Below are 21,868 nucleotides of genomic sequence, written 5' to 3' on the forward strand. Positions count from 1 at the left end.
TGCATTGCATTAGCTTACACCTAATTCACTTACAGACTTTACTGACCAAAGCCTGGCTCAAAGTCAAGAACATATAAGACCTTTTCACATCAAAATCACCTTTTGGGCAGGCAAACAAAAAACCTATTTTTCAGATGCCTTTCTCATTCTAGTAACTGATACAGATTTAACAAGACAATTGTATCTCATTACACTTCATACAGCAAATATCTTCTTTCTTGCTTCTTCACCCTGATAAACATTCACTAATTTATAATAAGTGGGTCTCCAGAAGAGATTGATTGATGAACCTCTAAAGTTTCACAGATAACTGGAGGTAAGAGCCCCATCCACAGAACAAGCCACCAAATATGGCACTAAGAAAACAAACCCAAACCACAATGGAATCTCATTCAGAAGCCACTACCTTGCTTTTCAGAGACCTGATTCACTGCTGAAGTGCATGGCTGGTAGTACTGGATCTCATGGCTCTGAAGAGCCCATGCTAGACTGCTGGAATTAACTCCTGTTAATTGGTTTTTGAAGGATATTTGCATTCTAACCTCAAAACCCTTGGGTCAGATGGCCTGGGGTAGAAATACAATTCATCTATGAAAGAAAAAAGATTTTTTTATGCAGTTATTTTATGCAGTTGCTAGGTCAATTCTACACATTTAATTCCTCTTCAGATCAAACTTTACTGCCACATCTTGCACTTTATTCTCCATAAGCCACTCCTGCAGAGCACCCTCCTCTGTCCAATAAAGATTCTGCTTTCAAGTCCCTGTTTAAAATTTGCTGTGCTCCCGTTTTCTCCCCTGCCGTGTCAGCAGCTAGGTTGACCACAGATGGAGCACATTTGGCAGCTGAAATGACCCAGATGCTGAATCTGGAGCCATCTTCCCAGCTGCAGTCGCTGGGCTCATGTCCGACTCCTCAGCTGCTGGCTGTCAAGCTGCCCTCGAGCTGTGCCAAGCGTACTTCCCAAAGCTTTGACCAAAGTGGGGCAAATGCTCTAAATCTGTGACGCCTGCTGACAGAAAGGATAATAAAGACTAAAGGTTTTAAAAGTAGGCAGTGAGGGAAACCAAACACACTTCTCTCCTTTCTCTTCTAGCCCTCATTTTTTTTTCACAATCTCTTTTCCACTATTAATAAAAATTCAAGGAGAGCTAAATGGTGAGAGCAGGTCTAATGTACCACATGCTAGTCTGAGGTATTGACCAGTAGGAGATTCCCCTTCATCCACACTGTGTGCAATGCAAGGTGGCTCATGTACCTCTGCTTCAAGTCACAGCCACAGCAAGGGATGGGAAATAATCTTTACTGAGGAAAAGGTGGCAACAGACAATTCCTTTATTTCATTACATATTCTTTATGCTCTCTAGAATCTTTAAACTATCAAAGCTGTAGAAATTATTGTAAAATTCAGGAGTGACTATTTAATATCCTACTTCTGGCTAATTTCCTAATTTTCCTCTCTTAAAAGGGACTTTTACATTCTCCATGACTACCCACTGAGGAGCAAAAGAATAGGTTTACCTTGTTTCAATAACTACAGTCATTCAATTACCACTCACCATTCTGATCTAGATTTAAGAGGGAGCATTTGAAGTTTGCACCCTTTACCTCATCTCTACTCATCCTGGCACAGTACTCCCTCCACATGCTGATAAAATAAACTATCCCCACCCGCCATTAAGGTACCTCCACAGGACCTATTCTGCTAAAAAAAAAGGAAATCTCAAATAGCAAGTCCAACTCAAAAATGCCTCTATTTATTACATATACACATACTGTACTTGTTAGAGCTCTTGAAAGGAAAACACTGTTTTAGAGAAAGTTTATTTTTATAAAATATCACATTTACTAGTGAAAAATATTTTGCACATTTAACATTAAACAGCCTATGCCTTGCTATAAAACTTCCCTTTTCCAAATTAAAGATTGTTGTCCAAGTAAAGGGAGCAGTAGCAAATTACCTCTACCTAAATGTTTTTTGTAAAAAATAAATAGCATTTTTTAAGATGAGAGTCATACACATTCCCATTTTTCATTACTACTGAAAACAGTAGTACTGAAGCTAACTTCACCCCACAGTATTTAAAATCCACTAAACTGAGCTACAAGCATTAAGAACCTTCAGTGAAACAGACTTCATATGTAAGAAGTGGATTGTATTCCAGTAAAACGAAGTCAGTTTAATAATTATTAGTAAAGAAAAGAGGCTGTTTATAGTAGCGTTTCTTTCCTTTAACTCTTCTTTCAAGGCAAGTGGTTCAAAATTAGATTATATGTAATTAAGGACCAGGATCCAATAAACCAAAAATTTTACTCTCTACTCAAAGATTTCTTTGAGTAGAGAGTAAAATTTCATGTGCCAGGAAACTAACTGTGTCAGCACTCAGTTTCTTTATATGCAATCTGAATTAGATGATGGAGGAGAGAGAAAGAGGCAACTTGGCATTAAATAACTACTCATAATTTCTGTAATAAAATATATCTATAAGCACCAAGTACAGAAAGTACAGGAACATTACTACTGAGTTGAACTGGAACACCAATGCTCATGCCCACTTGCTCTGCAATACCTGGAGAAAAGACAGGATTTTATGCACTCCCACTATGGACAAATTCAGTTCTGCTAAGTGCCAAGGAAATGAAGTTGCAAAACAGAATGTGCTTCACACAGACAGACACACTTATTTGTTTACACAGCACAAAATTCCAATGATATCACAGTAGTGTATGGTGTAAGAAATGACACTTTAAGTACAGCAAATTTACAGGACTCTAGAAAACATTCAGAAGATTTCACCAGCATCCTAACTTATGCCTCTGAGACCAGAAAAACACTAGAAATCTTCATTATGTTTCTACAGTGCCTAGCAAAAGTATGCCCTCAACCACTATTTGAAAATGCTAGAAAACCCCAATGCAAATCATGAGATCTGTTTTTAAATGCTTTACTGGGAACTTTCTATTTGGGGAGCAGCCTGCCATTCTGAGATTCTTTATTTATTTTTAAATACGTCCTTCAAAACATTATTGTTCAAGGCACTGTAATTTACATCTACAGACTAGTGGTGCACTTAAGAAAAATCCTAACAAAACGACCCACTGCCTTTCCAAGCTGCATTTGCCAGTGTGGGAAGAGACTGCCACCCTGTGGGCTCCATCCAAGACACAACTGCAAGCCCTCACACTCAATACAAAATTGTTGAAAATTTTATTTTTAAGAAAGTGAGGTTATTTTTAGGATTTTCCCCATCAATATAATAACGTTTCAAATACATAAATTCACTTGTCATTCTGTACTGCACCTGAGAAAAATCAACATTTCATAAAGGCACTGTACATTGAAAGCTTTTTGGAATTACAAGAAAGAAACAATCTACCAAATCAAGCTTTGACCATAGTTAACTAGTGCAATCACTCAGATCACAAGTGAGTTAATGTTCTAAATGCTTGTGCCACCCTTGGGAAGGTTTAAACGCCTGTATTATGGCAATGCTGAATAGCATATACAGATAGTTTAACACCTCTTGAGGTCTGGAGTTCATTTGTATTTGTAAAATCCTTCTCCAGTCTTTTTACCCAACTTCTTTTCTTCTACCAGTTTATTCAGGAGTGGGCTGGGTGCAAAAAGAGGATTGTTGGGCTCTAATGAATGCCATCCTGGAAAGGAAGGGAATTGGATGAATTAGTAACATTTCTGTTTAGGTGCAAAGATAAAAGAGATCTACATCTCCTTAGAAAAATATTCAAAGGTCAGAAAATTGAAGAAGAACTGGAAGCTATTCTAGGCTCTCTATGACCCTGCAGTACAGCTTCATGAAGCCCAGGTCAGTATTGATGATTATGCACAAATTTAAGAATTAGTCTCCAGGCTCAGAGTACTCCAAACACCTTATAATCTCCACAATTGAGGATTTTTTAAAACAATTAAGGAGAAGAACTTTTGAAAAATAGTTAAGTACAAGGAAATAAAATAAAGGCTCTGCTGAAAAGAAATTCAAGTGCAAAGAAATTCCAAGTTGAATTTCTACCTGTGAAACACAGGGTTACTTAGAACAATAAAAGACTACTCCACAGTACAGACTAAGAACAAAAGAGGTTCCAGTGTAAATGCCATCATCAAAGTGACATTTTGCCTCAGAGAATGTTTAAGCTGCTCCTTAAAAAGAACACAACAACCATCAACAAGCCATCACCAATTATGTATGTTTTTGTTACTGTATTGACATTCACCCACTTATTAACTGAAGTGACAGGGAGATGGTTCACTTACATCTTTTGAGATATTTACTGGGTTTCCTGTTGATTAAGAATGAAAATATGGCTGCTAGAAAAAGGATAGGAAGTCTCAACATTTGTTGTTTCTCATAGAATTCTTCACCTCCAGTACATGCCACTCTTCCCATTGATTCTTTTTAGTTATATGAAGTACCATTAATGTTAATACCATTACTATTTTCCAATAGCACTTGATGAATTCAGCAAAGCCACCACTGTTCTGTCCCCATGTACAAAGGGTATAGACATGCAGTACAAATGCTGTACTCACACAGCATTCTGAGCTGAATTCTAACTCCTTTCTCCTCAACAGTTCAAAGGCTATACCATAAACATTCAGTTTAAATAATTAAGAGTCACATTTGCATTAAAACATCTACAATTTAGCTAGAAAGTAAAAAAACAGAATAAAAGAAGCATGCAATACCATCTATAATGTATTTACTGGTATCCAACCCAACATAGTCCAGCAGTTCAAATGGACCCATGGGATAGCCAGCCCCAAGCTTCATAGCAACATCAATATCTTCCTTTGATGCATCTCCTAGAGAAAAGATTGACAGTTTGATGAACAGAGAAGATTCTGCATCTCCTTGGCACCACTTATAAATAATTAACAGGGTGTTATTTCACCCTGGTGCAGCTCTTCACAGAAATCTCTGCATGTTTCACAGCCATAAAAACTGAAGTCAGCATACAGATGCTGGAGCATAAAGCTGAACATCCCACAAAAAAAAAAAAAAAGAAAAAAAGCAAGCCCTGCAGGCCTGCTTTCCATTTTCCTGGTTTCCTCTTGCATTTCAATACAGAGCACTGCACTGCTGATGGAGCCACAGCTACCATGGTGACCCTATCAGAATATCAGAACAACTACAGGAACAACTGGTCACTATGAAGAAACAAGAGGCAGCAGAAAAAGGTAAGTAAGGAAACAACTCCATTTCAGCTTCATGAGATCAGCAGCAGCTTTTGAACAATGCACAGGACAGAGCTACCCTTACACTACAGTTGCCAGAACACAAATGATATCCAGCTCATGGGTAAGGCAGGCATAGAGAGGGAGCAGAAGCATCTGAGTAACATGCTTAGCTACAGTACTATCACCAGAGGATATCTGTTGGAATCAGAGATGGCAGACCAGAGAGACCTGAAATGACTGTGCAGGTGCAGTTGAATTCATGAATTCTGAAATTATTTAAAAAGAAATAATCAAAATTATCAGAAATCTGTTACTTCTACTTCAGTCTGCACCTATAAAAACACAAATCCTGCACTGCCACATTGTCACAGTTAACTTTAACCTCATTCTTTAGCTGGGAATACATATTTTAGACTGTCATCAAAGCAGACGCGCCTCTACTGCACACCTGTAACTCATATTTTGAGAAAGGCAGTGTAGCATCTCTGCAGATGCTACAAAAAGGATGAAGTTATACAAACCCCAGAGGTACTTGCTAAGTAACCTCCGTGCTCAATGAGTACAAGCATGCACGGTGTCCAGCAGCTTGGCAGACACAGCTTGTGCAATTTATACACCAAGATCAGAGAACCCTAGAAATAAAATTACAAAATCTCTGGTAAAGGTAACTTCAGTGACAGTTCTGTATGAACTAATAATTTATATATAACTCCTTTTACTCTTTAAAGCTGACAATGTTTTTTAAAGCTACATTTTAATTCTGAGAAGCTGCAGAGAGTAGTCTTACCTAATTCTAACATAATTTCAGTTCCCCACATTCAAACACAGCTAAATCCTCAGCTCATTTGTAGCTGATGCAGGTATACAGACTTGTTCTCTCAACACTTTATCAAACCTGGGACTTGGCCATGTGACAGTTTAATTACAACACCATAAAAAGCAGTAAAAGGGCAAACAAGGGCTATATCCCTAGTTCATTCTAGTCTCTCCTAGTATAAAGCAGACTTTCATAGAAACTTAGCTGACTGCTTTTTAGTTTTTCCACTAAGGACATAGCAGTACAGACCACTATACATTAATATGCCCCATTTAAGTAATTGTTAATATATTAAGCTATATTGCTTATGCACAAGTGCACGTTTAACAGAATGAGATTTTGTATAAATAAAAATGCAAGGACTAGGCCAATAACATGGCATTTCAGTGCTTGGGGAGAGACACTACTTCATTTAATGTAGATGTCAATCTGGCTCAAGTGTCTACTCAAGTGTCTACTCTGAGAATAAACATGAAGGATATGATAGAAATTTAACCTGATTCACAGGAACATATGAATTAAAAGACAGCCATCAACCTTCCCAATATATCAACTAGCTTTTTAAATAGATTTCATTAGAGTTAGAAAGTCACAAATTAACTTTAGCAATTTTGGAAATATCATACTGTGTGAGAAAATACAAAAAGAATAAAGAATAAATCAAAATACTCTTTTGCCTAAGCAAAAGAGTATTTTGATTTATTCTTTATTCTTTTTGCTTTTTGCTTTTTGATTTATTCTTTATTCTTTTTGCTTAGGCAAAAGCAGTCAGTTTTAACATACAAACTCAGTAACTGTTTTCTTCTGCATTTAATTAAAAGTTCTGTGGTCTTCTGAAATATACACAATGATACATGTCACTTAACAAAGGCACCTATTTTAAACACACTGAAACTCCCATACACTTTATTCAAAACTGTGACTTTTTAAAAAAGAATAATGCCCCCTCATATTTATGCCTTTGCCTTTCAAGTCACTAATTTTACTCTTCTCTCCCTTTGAGATGTAATTAGGTATACATCTGTTGATGGATAAACAAGTAGCGTTGTTTTATTTCCTTTTTTATTTTTAATCAAACCATCCCTTCCATGTGCTTTAAAAGAAATTTTTAATATTTAAAGCATACTTTGTGGAATCCTGAAATGGAGTGCTTTCATTTGTAAAAAGGCAGTGATTTCAAAAACAAAATGTTTCAAATGACATTCTGAGTAACACAGAGCTACAAGCAGAGAACTTGAAATAAAAGCAATTATAGTCTGTAATTTCATCTTTACCCACTACATTCATTATTGGCTTCTTTTCAAAACAAGCACCAATGCTTTGAAAAATTCAGTGGTCCTTTGGGGATTCATAATTATTTTTACCTACATATTAATGTGAAAGAGTCCAGCAGTGAGACTGACATTCCTGAAGAACCCATGTCTAAAAATCAACACAGAAGGGGAACAGGAAATTTTATGTGGCAGTTGCTGAGCTCAAATCACTTCAGTGCCAGATTCGTAGTGTGACACGATTACACCACTTACCTTGGTTTATTTCACAAGCCTCATATAAGCAAACTCAGGAGAACTTTACTAATGGTCCCATTATGGGACGGTCAATCACTTTTATCAATGTCTCCTGGGACAGAGAGAGAAAAGTTCCTGACTAGCAGGCAATGAATATTTTTACAATGGCACTACACTCACCTTGTCACCTCCAAGCCAGAAACATTTTCCACCACCAGGAATTTCACACACCATTTCCTTCCAACTCTGCATAACCTGACATTTCAAAGTGAAGGCAAAGCCTTTCCAGCTACACATGTTGGCTCATATTTAACACTCTCTATTGGTTTCCAGTCTTTAATGTCTGAAAATTTTGAGGGAATCCCACGGCTCTTCTGAAGCAATATAACATTTAGTGGTATTATATGCCAACATCCCTTGAAGTCAATATCCCACCAAGTACCTCTCTCAAAAAGACGAACAGCTTCCATCATATATGGCACCAGGAGACGATTTACAATAAACCCTGGAGTATCCTACGAAAAAGAAAAAAGGGATTCTAAGTAAACACACTTTACCAGAACTACACTCAATGCTATGCGACAAATAAAACAAGTGGATGAAGACACTTATTGTATCATTACTTAAGATACTTTCTGAACTGTATTTTTCATCTCATTTATCTGCTCAGTATTAAAGCATAAAACATGGTGAAATTCAAACAAGGAATGGCATATAAACAATCATCATGACTGAAAATAATAAGACTACTACAAGCCAAAGCAATTAATCTTAAAACAATTTAATATGGCTAGTCTTTTCTTATCAAGAGTCTAATGATATGATTTCCTGAAGGTGAGGAAAAAAGCATTTCTCCCTAGAACATTTTTTTGTGTGTGTGTCCGCTACCAGAAGCACTCTTGACTAAATAGTCTGCTTCTCCCCCACTGCTCCCTGGTGATCCATACTTCTGAAAGTTAGGATAGTTTTAACAGCAAACATCAACACTGAGAATGAAAAGATAAGACACATACTGTCAGAGGGTAACAAATGAATACAAAACTTATTTTGCACAAGCATAATCAAAAGCACAATCAAACACAAGAGTTTTGCAAATACAATATTTTTTTGTATATTACTATTCTTTCAGATGTTTATTATTCATTCCACTTTATATCAATATTTAATCCAGAGAACCCCAAGCAACGTTTCCCCTATAAGCAGGGATTAAAAAAAAAAAGTTCAGGCGTGAATACTGCATTATTCTCTATCCAAGATAATTTATAACAATTCATCCTATATTCTACACATTGCATAGTACTAAACTGTGACAGAAATAGGAAAAAAATCAACTAAGACCACAGAACAATTTAGCCAGAAGTTAGAGAACATAGCCAGAATTAGAGTCCAGCATCCAGAAGCTGAATTAATTAATCCGGTAACTACCAGATTGCAGGCCCTTCTTTTTATTATCAGCTGTCTCCTGGGGGCTGTGAAACCCAAAGCAGTAGGTTGCATAAAGCTATCCAGACCACAACTTAATGGATTCAGGAAAAGTGAGCTTTCGAAGTAGGGCGTTTCTCTAGAGGAAAAAATCCAAAGCTGAGAAGAAGCAAAGATTAATATGTGTCTTGTTACTGCAGTCTTAAGAAAAACTTGCAATGAGCACACACCATGGAAAATTCAGCCAACTGCCTCACAGTGCAAGAGGCAGCAGATTTGTCTCTGGCATGGCTAAAGATGAGCTCCTGCTTAAGCTCTCCAGTCCATGCTTCTGCAGGACTTGAAAAAGAGATTCCATAACAGTAAGTTCTGATACCTGTGAGTTTTGCTGCTCCAGAGTCTAGAGTCACTGGACTTTGAAGAATTTGTGGTAAATGTGGGTGTTTTCTTTGTCGGATTGCTTTTAATTATGAAGACAAACTGGACAAGAAGTAGCCTGGATTTTTTGAAGTGCTCAGACATCTACTAAAATCTACCACCTTAAAATTAGCAGTCTACAAGGACAGGCACTCTGAACACTATACTGTCAAAATGTACTCACCTTGCAACTGACAGGACTCTTTCCTACTGCTTTACTGAAATCCACAAGTGATTCAAAAGTCTTTTGGCTGGTCATTGGAGTCTTGATGACCTGGGTACAGGAAAGGTAGAGAGATCATAAGCATATTTCTGAGCAGAATCTTTCCCATTTCCCTATTACAGCAATGCAATCCAGAACACTCTTCCAGAAATTCACAAAATATTTTGCAGAAAACCAGCTTCAACGTGTAGATATGTAAGAGACACAGAACACTATTTTACATACAGATATAGCATTTTGAAATATTGTATTTCTTTAAGACACTTTCCCACTCAGCTACTATGGAAGGATGGTAAAATGAACCATTCTTTGAAAACACACTTAAGAGATTATAGTTTATCAAAACAACTTTAAAAGCTTCATAGTCTCTTGTCTTGGGAAACACAAAGACATCAATCTAGAGACCCATTTAAACAGCCATAGTTCCTGATATAACAAGTTCTAGCAGCTATTCCACCTCACTACAACCTTCTCTCAGGTAATTTTAGCACGTGATAAGGTTTCTCCTTGGCCTCCTTTTCTCAAGCTAAACAATCCCAGCTCCCTCAGCTGCTCCTCATGTGAGTTACTCTCTAAACTCTTTGCCAGCTGTGCTTCCTTTCTCTGGACACACTCCAGCACCTCAATGTCTTTCTTGTAGTGAAAGGCCCAGAACTGGACACAGCATTCAAGTACAGGGGGACAGTCAAGGCCCTGGTCCTGCTGGCTACACTATTTTTGACACAAGGCAGGATGGCATTAGCCTTCTTGGCCACCACCTAGGCACACACTGGCTCATGTTCAGCAGCTATCAGCCAGCACTCCCAGATCCTTTTCCTCTGGTCAGATTTCCAGTCCCTCTTCCCCACCCTGTAATGCTGGAAATATTGAAACAAACATGACTTTGTTTCAAAAGTGACAAGGCAATAAGATTTAATCTCCTGACATTTTCTATTTATTTCTACACTGGCATCAGCAATTCTTATGAATAAGCCTCCCTGCTTGAAATGATGACTATAAACAGCACCTCTGTTGGCAGTTCAGTGGAGAACTCAGAAACCTTGAGATTGAAGGAGTTACTCTGTCTCTTAAACCTGCCACTCAACAGAGACTGCAGCACCCTCTAATCACTAGAGGTAGCAAATTCCATATCAGAACGGCTGCAAACAGAGATCTGCTCTGTCAATCTAACTGAAATCCCACTGCTGACAATTGCACTGCTGGGCTGCAGTTGCTACTATGTGGAACATGATGATAGCAGCCCCTGTAAGGTGTGCTCATAAGACACTCACCTCCACAAGCTTCATCATAGGCACAGGATTGAAGAAATGGAGACCACCAAATCGGTCCTGCCTGGTGGTTGCATTTGCCATCTTTGTGATTTGCAAGGATGAAGTGTTGCTTGCAAATATTGTATGCCTAGAAATAAGAAATATACAGACTGCATAAAGGACAGCAGGAGACTGAGGCACTACACATAAACAGACATCCATTGGCTAACCATCCAGTAATTCTCAGAAATATCCCTGCAGTTTATCACAGTCCTTTTGCTGAGCTCTAAGCACAGCAATGATTAAATAACCACTGCAAAGACCATGTGAGTTTCTGATTCTTGAGAAATAATATTGAACACTTTTATTAGGGCTAGAAGAAAGGACTGTGCAAGTAGAAAATTTTATTTCACTCCCCAAATATATTCTAGGTAATTCCTTCAGCAATCCTGGAAACCTGAGGGTATCTTTATTTGTTGTTAAACACATTTACACATTTATTGAAACCCAATCATATGCCACATCAAAAATGCACTTTGGAGTCTTACAGAAAATTTGCAATCTACTTTGTTTTAAAATTATCAGTGATAGACATGATGAGCAAACCTACCACCAGAGCAAAGATTTGATGGGAAAAAAAAAAAAAAAAATTTTGAGACCTGCCATGCATAGGACACTGCAAAGGATACACAAAATGCCAAGAATTTTAAGACATATATGAAGTCCTTTTCCATTCATAAACCAGATTTACTAACTGCAACTTATAATGGTTTCAGTTTTTTGTTTGTTTGGGTTTTTCTTCCCAGAAATATCTCAAAACCTCAACAGCCCTGCTATCACACCAAAAACTTAGAGAAATGGCTTTTTCTTCAAATCAGAAACTAAATTGGAAATTAAAACCTACCTTTCATTTTGGGCTGCATCCTACTATCCCTTCAAAAAGTTATCCTACTGGGCTCAGGAAATGTTTATCTATCTTGATATTTTGCTTACATTGTCCCAATATGTAACTGAGCTTTACAACAGAGCTTTTAGAAAAGCTCTGTTGTAAACAGACTTTTACTTTTTAGAAAAGTACTTTTTACTTACTTTTTAGAAAAGTTATGTCCAAGTCATGGCGACATTTTATACTGGCATTAAAGAAAACATCTCAAAACAAAAATATCCACTTTGTTTTCCATTTTTAATGATGTTTTCTTTTTGTTATAGTGGAGGAAATAAAAAATCCTGAAAATTACTGTTTACTATTCTTACAAATATTCTTTTAGTATGTCTCCACCATAAAGTGGCCTTATACTGTTCTGAAGTGATGTACTAAAAGGAGCATTCTGCATTTCATAGTTTTGACTGTGCAAGGTCAGTGCATATAAAAGTCTCACTGAAAATTTGCCACTATATATAAAAATTAAAATATTTATATAAAAAAGAAGCACATTGATTTGTGAAATATAATCATTGCTAGCTTTCTATTTGAGTTCACTTAAGAGACTTTACCTCAGTACCTCTTCTATAGCCCACACATTAGAAAGCCTTGGAAAAAAGAAAACTATTGGATTTGCACTGTGAACAAATGCATTTTAGTTACAAATTCTTCTCTGACAAAGCAATTAATTTCAGTTGAGTTTAGAATAGAATTTTCATGCCTCTGTGACTCAGAATGACACAATCCACGCTTCAGGTGACAGCAGGATTGGAAGGCTTTGGGAAATGGCTTTACCAGCACAGAGTGCTTTCTCTTGGTGCCATCTAGTGGCTCAGGGAAAGGCGCCAAAAGCAGAGCCCAACACAAGAGAAATGTTAATAAATATTTCCAATAAATCCAACTCCTACAGTCCAGCTGCCTTACACAACAAACGCTGAATAATACTATTTTTTAAACAGTTTTATAACAGATTCATTTTAACACAGTGAACAGCTGAAAAACACTGGTCAGGTCCAAGCTGAGTTTCCACATCTAAAGGCAAATCCTAGACCAAGGCATATTGATGGACATTTCCAACGTCCCAGAAAAAAACAGAAATCAAGGACAGAAAAGTTCTTAAAGTGGATATACAAAAGTTCTTTTGTCATACTCCTTACGACACCTGTTTGGAAAAGTGCTGCAGCATCTACAAAAATCCTAGCCTAACCTTTTTCAAAATGGAAATGCAAGACTAACACCATTCAAGAAAAGGAAAACAGAACTAAAGAGTAGGTAGCAATGCTTTACTCTGCTCAAGGATGATGACCATGTAACGCAGTAATAAATACCAAATATGGTGAGTTTAATACTGAAAGGAATAGAATTTGCAATTCTGCCTTCCACATTTTGCAAAGCTCCAAGAACATAAATTTTTGCAAAGTTCCAAGAACATAAACCAGTATGTTCTCAGGTTAATGGCACCCAAGAAACAGCATCCAGTTTCACCTGGACAGTTACCCAAATGAGGAATACCCTGACTTTCCAAGGTGCAGCTGGGACTGCCAAATGCTGCTGGCTTATTACACTTGATTTGAACACTTCGGAGAAATTGTCTCCCCACTCACAAATACAACTTCTCTCAATAAAAGAATAGCTTTCCCACCCCCTCCATGTTTAGAGCCACTTTTAGAGAAATTATAGTTACTTTATAAGAAAAGAAATAAAGTTAATTGTGCTATGCTTTTTCAATGTAATATTTAAGTTTTTTGTGGTTCCTAGACTTATTTCTCTTCCATGGAGATAGCTTCATATGGCAAAAATGGGAGATGAACAAGTACATGTTGAGGAAATGTATGAGACATGAAATACATCACAAAAGAAGAAAAATGCAGGGTTTCACACACCTTGTATTTCGCAGACAGAATTCATCATCTTTTCAGAACAACTGTAATACATAGCCCCACATATTTACACCCACTATCATCCAGCCCTGTGGGAAGCCCTGAGATTTGAATGAAGCCAAGTCATCCCTCCACAGCATCCTGGTCTTTCCCTGTAAGCCACACTTCAGAGGGCCATAAGAGCTCAGAGCCCTTCAGAAGCAAAGCTCCTCCTGAGACTCAAAGCTGTCTTTGAATAAATCCTGTCTTTGTTACCAATTAACCACAAGCCTACCACCCCTACTGAGCTGACACAACAGTTAGTCTACACAATAGGTTTATAAATTTTGAACTTAGAAAAGGCTGTAGAATGCTTGCACTGAGAGGAAGAGCTTTCCATTCCAGCAAAGTACCATGAGGGATGAGTAAAGCCTACTGCCTCCTTCCAGCACATGGAAAAACATTCACTACAGGTTTCTGTCCTTTCTCACACCACGCACACCATCTGCAACTCTATACTCTCTCACAGTTACAAATTACCTTTTGTATCCAAAGCTAATATTTTAAACACTTAGCTACTAAGTTTCACTATTCTACCAGTTTTTCTTTTTTTCTTTAGACTTTCTACACTGCAACACATTTGTTTTGCCATCCACTTAACCTTCCTTTATCCTACACATAAAATATCTCTATGTTTATAATAGCTTCCAAACACCCTATTAAAAAGAAAGGCTTCTTGTCTTAGCCGTTTTTCCCAACCCTGCAAAATCATTCCTTTCACAACAGGCAGGAGTATATTTGAACAACTCCCAGTATCTTCTAACACTGTGATGTAAAATTTGATGTTTTACAGCAGCTATGCTGACAAACAGCTCAGTCTTACAAAAAATAGCCTCAGGTGTTCCAAGCGTACATATTTTTAGGTGAGGCTCTAAGTCCCCATGCCCACATTTCCTTGCTGACTGGTTTTAGACAGTTTACCATTTAGTACACTCCAGTTTGCTCATTAAATACCTGGACAAACAATGGTCTGTTTGCACAAAATAGATATAAACCAAACAAAACAAGGTTCTCTCATAAATGTGGAAGGCATCTACTTACTTTTGTGTGTCAGGTTAATGGCAAGTTACCCTGTGCTCAGTAGATGGCTGCTTGTGATCATTTACTGTTTTCAATATTACCAGGTAACTTTAATTACTGACAGTAGGAGAAAGACTGAAAATCTCCCCAGGCTGAAGTCAACTAATGACAATTTCTTTTCTCCCTTGACATGATATTCACAGCACAGCTTTCCCATCTGACAGGTCAGACAGTCTAGAATACCTCTCAGTCAATATACCTCCAGATTTACCTGCACTAGTTAAAATCTCAACAAGCAGTCAAGGTGTTGTAATCCTGACTCAATTACAAGGCTCAAACTTCTGAGACAGCATGCTCACCTTAATAGCATTTTTGGGTTTGGATACAATTCAACAGTAGCTTCAACAGATATCAAATATATTTCCAGGGACTTTATGTAACTGAATGAGTACCTACTAAAATACTATTTACCCTTTTACAGCACACACAATAACAGCAATGTCCGTTTCCCAAGTCTTGTAATACAAAGTGAAGTTAGTTCACTTAAGACATTATTGAGATGACTGAGACTTCTTAAAACTTGTTCATGACAGATGTGCTGGAAACAAATACTTTATCCTCCCAATTCCCTATTTAAGTATGGCAACACAACTGTAACCCATGTCCACTGGAACAGGTTAATTCTACTGTTCTGCACTTGTAGTTGGATTAAAATTTGAACTTGCCAAGTAGATAGGCAATCTTAATGACTAAACACACCTGGAACAACAAATGAAGCAATGCAACAAGCAAATGAAACAATGCAACACACCTGAGATTGTTTATAACATATGCACCTGGCACAAATACTATTCCACACCAACATGGTAGTCTGAAGCTAGTCTAAAACAGCAAAACTCGTTCTTAAATAAAGCAGCTAAGAAAACAGAGAACTAGCTGTGAGTGTAAAAACAGGAAATAGTCTAAATTTCAAAATGTAATAGGAAAAATAAACATACTCTGGAGCAAACTTATCCAGCGTCTTGAAGAGTTTATTTTTAACTTCCAGGTTCTCCACAATGGCTTCTATCACCAAATCCGTGCTGTGGACCACTGATGCTGCATCTGTGCTTGTTGTGAGGTTCTGCAAGGTCTTCTTAACAAACTCAGCACCAGCCTAAAACATTTTCAAACAGCTGTAATGTCTATTTACAGTGATTTAATTTACACAAGAATCTCCTTATGTTCTCTGGTGGTTTTGACCCCTTCAAAATGCAGGCAGTCTGCCATATTTCCAAATCAATGAGAAAGTTCTAAGTGTGTAGAGGTACAATGCTTTCCACTGACAAAATTTTCCTAGCCAATCAAATCTGTTTTGAAGCAAATAGGAGACCTTTAAATTCATTCTTTTAGGAAGACCATTTGCTGTAGTCCAACCTTCAGCACGAGAGTCTGAGTAATTACCTGGTTGGTCAATCAGTAGTTACAGTTTCAATGAAAAAGTGGGGGAAAAATGTTTCCTCACTAGTAAATCTGTTGACATTGTTTGTGAGGGTAGAAATCAAACAGAAATGCAAGACTCTTAGCCAAGGGTAAAGGAAGATGCAGTACAAATGGAAAAAACCCCATATGGTAGAATACAATTTCATACAAAAAGTTCAAGTATTATGTGGACAGTTTTCTTTTTGATGAAAAGGCTCTCCATAACTCTGTATGTATACCCTACTTATCCTGGCACTGCCATACTCCTGCAAACAAGCTCTTTTTATTTCCTTCATCTGCTGCATCTTTTTCTTGCAGTCATCAATATCAGTATACATTGTACATGTATAATAATACGTAGCAAAAGAAGAAATCAATCTGCTGAAGAATTTAGAGAAGCAAGCAACGGCACCACAGTGGTTTGCTGTATGCAAGAGTTACTCAGCAATGCAAGTACAAAGTTATACATCTAACACGTGCCACTTGCACTCTCATTTCCTTTGCAGTAATCCTGTACCCAAGTGTTAGGAGGAGAAAAAAAAAAAAGACTCCTTACTCAAGTATCAGGACAATTTTGTTACTATTTGCTTTTGGAAAAACAGGTAAGCACCCAAAGACTGCTTGCTTTTAAGTTCTGATGAACAGTTTTATTCCATTTCACACTTAGCATCTGTTTTAAAAGATTGCCAAGTTGGTTAAAATCTTTAGCTTAAAGCTGAAGTTTATTAAGGAAAGAAAATGAGGTAGCACATCTTTCAATCTCTCTAAATTAAAAAAGAAAAAAACAAAACAACAAAACAAAACCAAACTGAAAGTCCAGGTTCTTGAGCACACTGGGGGAAAAGTTTTCTTTTTAAGCAAGTATAATAACATGCTCTATAATGCATAACTGCAGTATCATCATTTCAATATAGCAGTTTTCATTCTTCCAAGTTTTCCTAGAGGAATAAAGAAGGTGTCAACCTCAGGCTTATCTGCAAATTTCTTCTTTATCACTCTTTTCAAACTCTCTTCAATTCCTTTTGTAGACTTTTTAAGGATTTCATCTGACTGGTCAACTAACACCACAGTGTGACCACTGGCTGCTGCAACCTGGAAGTTAAAAAAAAAAAATCAACATCAATGTCACAAAACAATCAACCATGTTGACTTGTGTTGGCAGACAATACACCATTCATTTATGCAAAAGAGAGCTAAAATACAGTGAATTAAATGCATTTGTCTAGAAAAATCATAAAAGCCTGTATACAGTTTGGGTGATGCTGAAGGGATAAAGGTCTCAAAGAACTTGAGGGAAAAGGAAAAAGAAATCTCTCCCTCACACTATCTGCAGAATCTTGTGTCTGAAGACATCTAAATTCAGTGGCTGTGGCTACAGAATAAACAGCTGTCTTGAAAGAAACAAGCCTTGACTCTTGTAAGGAGAAAGGGCTGTGGAAACCAAAATTGGAACCTTGGCAGGCTGAGCAGGTGGCACAGGGGACGGCCAGCCCTGTGTCCCCAGGACACAGCTCTGCTGTTAGGCCATGAGCATGTCCTTGCAACAACAGGAAGGTGACAGTGGAGCTGGGAGCAGGGGTGAATGTTTGCCACTCCAGGATTCCACAAAGACAAGAATGGCTGCAAAGTCTCCTTACCCTGCACTTGGTGCAAACACTGGCTCAGCTACACACAGCACTAGTGGATTGCCTTTTTGGTTGGTATTTCAATTAATTTCAAACACATAACCTCACTGTCTTGCACTGTACTAGCATATTAAAAATCAGCTGCTGCTATCTGTTACTTCACTTTTACCTTATGTTCTTCTTGTTAGCAACAGCCTATCTTCACTTCCAGAATCCTTGAACTAACAGAGTTGTGATTTAGTAACTGTGTAAAAGAGACATTAAAACACTGATGTTTTTAAAGTGAGTCAACTTCAGAGCTTCCCTTCTGCAATCTTTCACCTTGCATTTAACCTTGCATCTGATGACTAAAGACTCGTGCACCCAAAGACCTACTCCAACACAGCTAGCTGAAATGGAAAGTACAGCTATCTCATGAAGAAAAGCACAGTGATATTCTCATCCAATTTGCCTCACTAACCCGGCAAATAAAGAGATGCTAGACTGCCTCAGGACAGCAGCAGTAGAGCTCTAACCAGGGGTCAGTCTGCAGATCTAGATTTCTTTATCCAACTTGGTTTTTTATTTTCACTATGGCCATTCCATAAAAAAATCACTTAAACCAAACTTGTACTTCTACTCGTAACACTTCATCTGTTCCAAATAAATTGTAACAGTGCTTTTTCATCTGAAGATAAAAAATCATTACCAAGCACACTTTTAAGAGGTGCTTTACTGAGGATCCATTTATGACACTGTCACTGACCAGCCAGTGAAAAATCCTAGAAAAATTAACATCTTCCATTTCCCACCATATCTACATGGACAGGGAGAAAGAAAATGAGACAAGATCATACCATTTCCTTGCAACTCAATCACACACTTGCCTAAACTCTACTATCCAATGACCTTAAGAGTGCATGGGAAGTCAATTAATGTTTTTTTCACACAGAAGTGCTTTTCACAGGGCAGAATCTAAAATTATGGCTTTCAGCCATACACTTTAGCAGAGGCTTGTTTCACCTGACAGTATAGAAAGCCAAGAGGAGAGGAGACACAATTTCTTAAGTGCTCAAAAAGGGATGAAAAGCAGTTTTATTAATAGGGACAGGGGAGACACAACTCAGTGTTATAATGACCTCTGCTTTGAGATACGTTTGGATTGATAAATTGGAGGCAGATGGTCAGCAAAACAGTCCTGGGTCCTTAACAGTGGTAGATGCCTGCAACCCCTGTTACTGTCAAATACCAGACATGTTTCTCTTGACAAGCTGCTCTCTGAAAATGTGCAGTCCAGCAGAACAAGATCAGCACACTTACCTGGAAAATTATAAGCTTTGCACAGACTGCATCTTCCTCAAATACAAGAACAACTTTTTTCTAAGTTGCTCTTTGATGGTTCTTCAGTGGAAACCTCAAGCTCTAGTATTACAATACAGAGGAGTGTTTTAATCAGAAAAGACAACAACTATTTTCTTAGCCAAAAAAATTGCCTCTGTATTTGATCTGCTTGAGATTTGCCAGGAATGTAAGAAATCTTTAGATCTGAGAAGCAAACCTATTAATTCATTGAAATGGAGAACTGCTATTCAAGAGCTACAGCCTCACTGTCAGTTTCTGCTTGGATGTTTGCCTACCCGCCTTATTCTTTGTGAAGTTTGTGAGCTACCCTGGTATCCTGGACAACAGGTTCTGTGAATTAACTAACTGCTGAAATTTTCAATCACTGAAAGTACTCTTCAATTTAATGTCCTAAAGCTATCTAGTTAAAGGTGAACTTAAAAGCTAAAGGGCTGAGATCAAACTCTGGGAAAATAAGTCCTATTTAAAAATTAACCACTTCATAATTCTGAAGATGACTGACAGCTAAATGCTCATTTTAGCTCCTGCATTCTGCTGGTCTAAAATGTCACTTGATCTGCTCTCTTGCCAAGTTAGAAGAATCTTTCCAACCAAGAATCTTCATTCCAACCATGTATCATTACCCACTGTCTGTTTACAATTAGTCCACGCATTGTCGTAAGAACCACCTTAAGCAATTTAAGCCGTCGGCCTTGGTTCTTCTCGCCAAACCTCTGACCTGAAGATGGGCGGGCCAGCAGAAGTGCGAGTTGAGCAAGCAGAGGGGAGCGGAGCAGCAATACTCCGTACCCGCCTCGGCAGCAGTGGAACCCCAACGCGCGGCAGCGCGGCCGCGGAGCGCAGGGGCGCGTCCCAGCACGGCGGCGAGCCGGCACAGCCACTGCCTCCCACGCAAACACGGCCTGGAAAGGCAACCGCGAAGGAGTTCGACCGCGGACTGTAGCACATTCCGAGAAGCGCTAGGAAGATTGTTATGTTTAGCCGTGGGCTTTATTAGCGCTGGTCCGCCAGCAGACCGCTCGCTCCTTCTCGCCCGGGGACAGCGGGAGCGCAGCGCCACGGCCGGGCCCAGCTGCGAGCGCCAAGCCGCGGGGCCGCAGGAGCAGCCGCCCGGGAAGGGCTCGCCCCAAGCCCCGCGGCCCCGCCGGGCCCCGGCCGCCATGGCGCCTCCCCGCCCCGGGCCGCCGCACCGCGCTCACCTGGGCGATGCCGGCGCCCATGAGGCCGCCGCCGATGATCGTGACATGCTTGATGAGCAGCTTCTTGGCGGCCGCCGTGGCGGCGTCGGAGGAGGCGGCGCGCACGAAGTGGCGGGTGGCGAAGGCCATGGCGAAGGCGCGGAGCGAGCGGCGGGGCCGGGCGGGGCGGGGCCGGGCGAGGGCCGCGCTCCGCCCCGGGGGAAGGCGGCCGGCTCCGGCTGCCCCGAACCAGCTGCTCGCCGGGGAGAGAGGTGCATTGGCCCCTACACCTTCGCTACCTCTGATTTGCTTAAGAGCCAGGGCAAGGACAAGGTCAGCACTGCCGGAACGCCCGCAAGCCCCCGGCTGGCGCTGGGCCGGCGGCCGAGGCTGCGCTAGTGCCCGTCCTTTGCCTCAGAGGTCACCGCGCTGCCCTCCATGCTCACAGAATCCCTGTATCAGTGAGCTTGGAAAGACCTCCGAGACCAAACACCACCATGTCGACTGAACCACGGCCAAAGTGGCACATCCAGTCTTCCACTAAACACCTCCAGGGACGGTGACTCCACCACCTCCCTGGGCAGCTCATTCCAGTATCAAATCACCCTCTCTGTGAACACGGTGATCAACCCAAACCTCTCCCGGCACAGCTTAAGGCTGTGTCCTCTTATCCTGTCACCGGTTTGAATGGGAGAAGAGGTCTACCCCCACTTGGCTACACCCTCCTGTAGTTGTAGAGAGCGATAAGGTCTCCCCTGAGCCCCCTTTCCCCAGGGCTAGACAACGCCAGATCCCTCAGCCGCTCCTCACGGGACCCGTGTTCCAGACCCTTCCCCAGCCTCTTTCCCTTCTCTGGACACCCTCCACCTCCTCACTGTTCTTCCTATCCACATCATTAGAAGCTGTTTCTCCACAACAAAAGTTTCCTGACTAGAAGGGAATGCTATTTCCAGGCTAGCACAAGATACATAATAAAAAATATAATAAAAAAACCCAAGAAAAATTATTCCATTATAAACACTAACAGCTGAATCATATCGGATGCAGACTGCCCTGATTTCCATCTAATTAATTTATCACCAGAAAGACCTGCACTTCAGTAGTAGCTGACAACACAGCAATTACTACTTGAGTCAGCACCAGGGTAAACATTAAGCAGATTGTTTTATCCGACTAAAGTAAGTGTTGTATTCTCATATGTATGCACTTTGTACCACAAACCTACTGCAAAAAAATTCACCTGGATTAGGCAGGAGCAGGAGGTGGCTGTGGAAACAGCTTCATCCAAAGACTCACCCTTAATGATCTTTGTGTATACAAATGACAGCAGAATGGTAATTTCCCTTAATTTCCCCTAAAAAAAGCCAACCAAACAAAAAATAGCAGTATGCCAAGTAACCTGCAACCTAACTCCAGGGCATAAGACACAAGATTTCCACCCACAGCTCTTGTTGCTGAGTGCCCAGCTCCTGGTTAACACCAGTGTTAATACCCACCCCCTCCCCACAAACACTTTAGCTGGCTCCAGCTCAGCCCTCTGCTCTTCCATAGGGAAGGATCTCCCATTTTCC

At 39.6% G+C, this 21,868-nt stretch overlaps 1 protein-coding gene across 1 annotated transcript; it reads right to left on the reverse strand.

Moving 5' to 3' along the window:
- Positions 1–1,735: 1,735 nt before the first annotated feature.
- Positions 1,736–20,456, reverse strand: HADH (hydroxyacyl-CoA dehydrogenase). The gene is made up of 8 exons (XM_021525494.3): positions 20,319–20,456; positions 17,117–17,245; positions 15,691–15,848; positions 10,853–10,979; positions 9,543–9,632; positions 7,962–8,034; positions 4,703–4,819; positions 1,736–3,657 (listed from the first exon to the last, which is right to left on the reverse strand). Exons 1-8 carry the CDS (start codon positions 20,445–20,447, stop codon positions 3,539–3,541), a joined length of 942 nt encoding a protein of 313 aa, XP_021381169.1. The 5' UTR covers positions 20,448–20,456; the 3' UTR covers positions 1,736–3,538.
- Between the last annotated feature and the right edge of the window lie 1,412 nt (positions 20,457–21,868).

The sequence above is a fragment of the Lonchura striata genome, chromosome 4 (genome assembly GCF_050655825.1).
Source record: "Lonchura striata isolate lonStrDom1 chromosome 4, ASM5065582v1, whole genome shotgun sequence".
Classification (NCBI taxonomy): domain Eukaryota; kingdom Metazoa; phylum Chordata; class Aves; order Passeriformes; family Estrildidae; genus Lonchura; species Lonchura striata.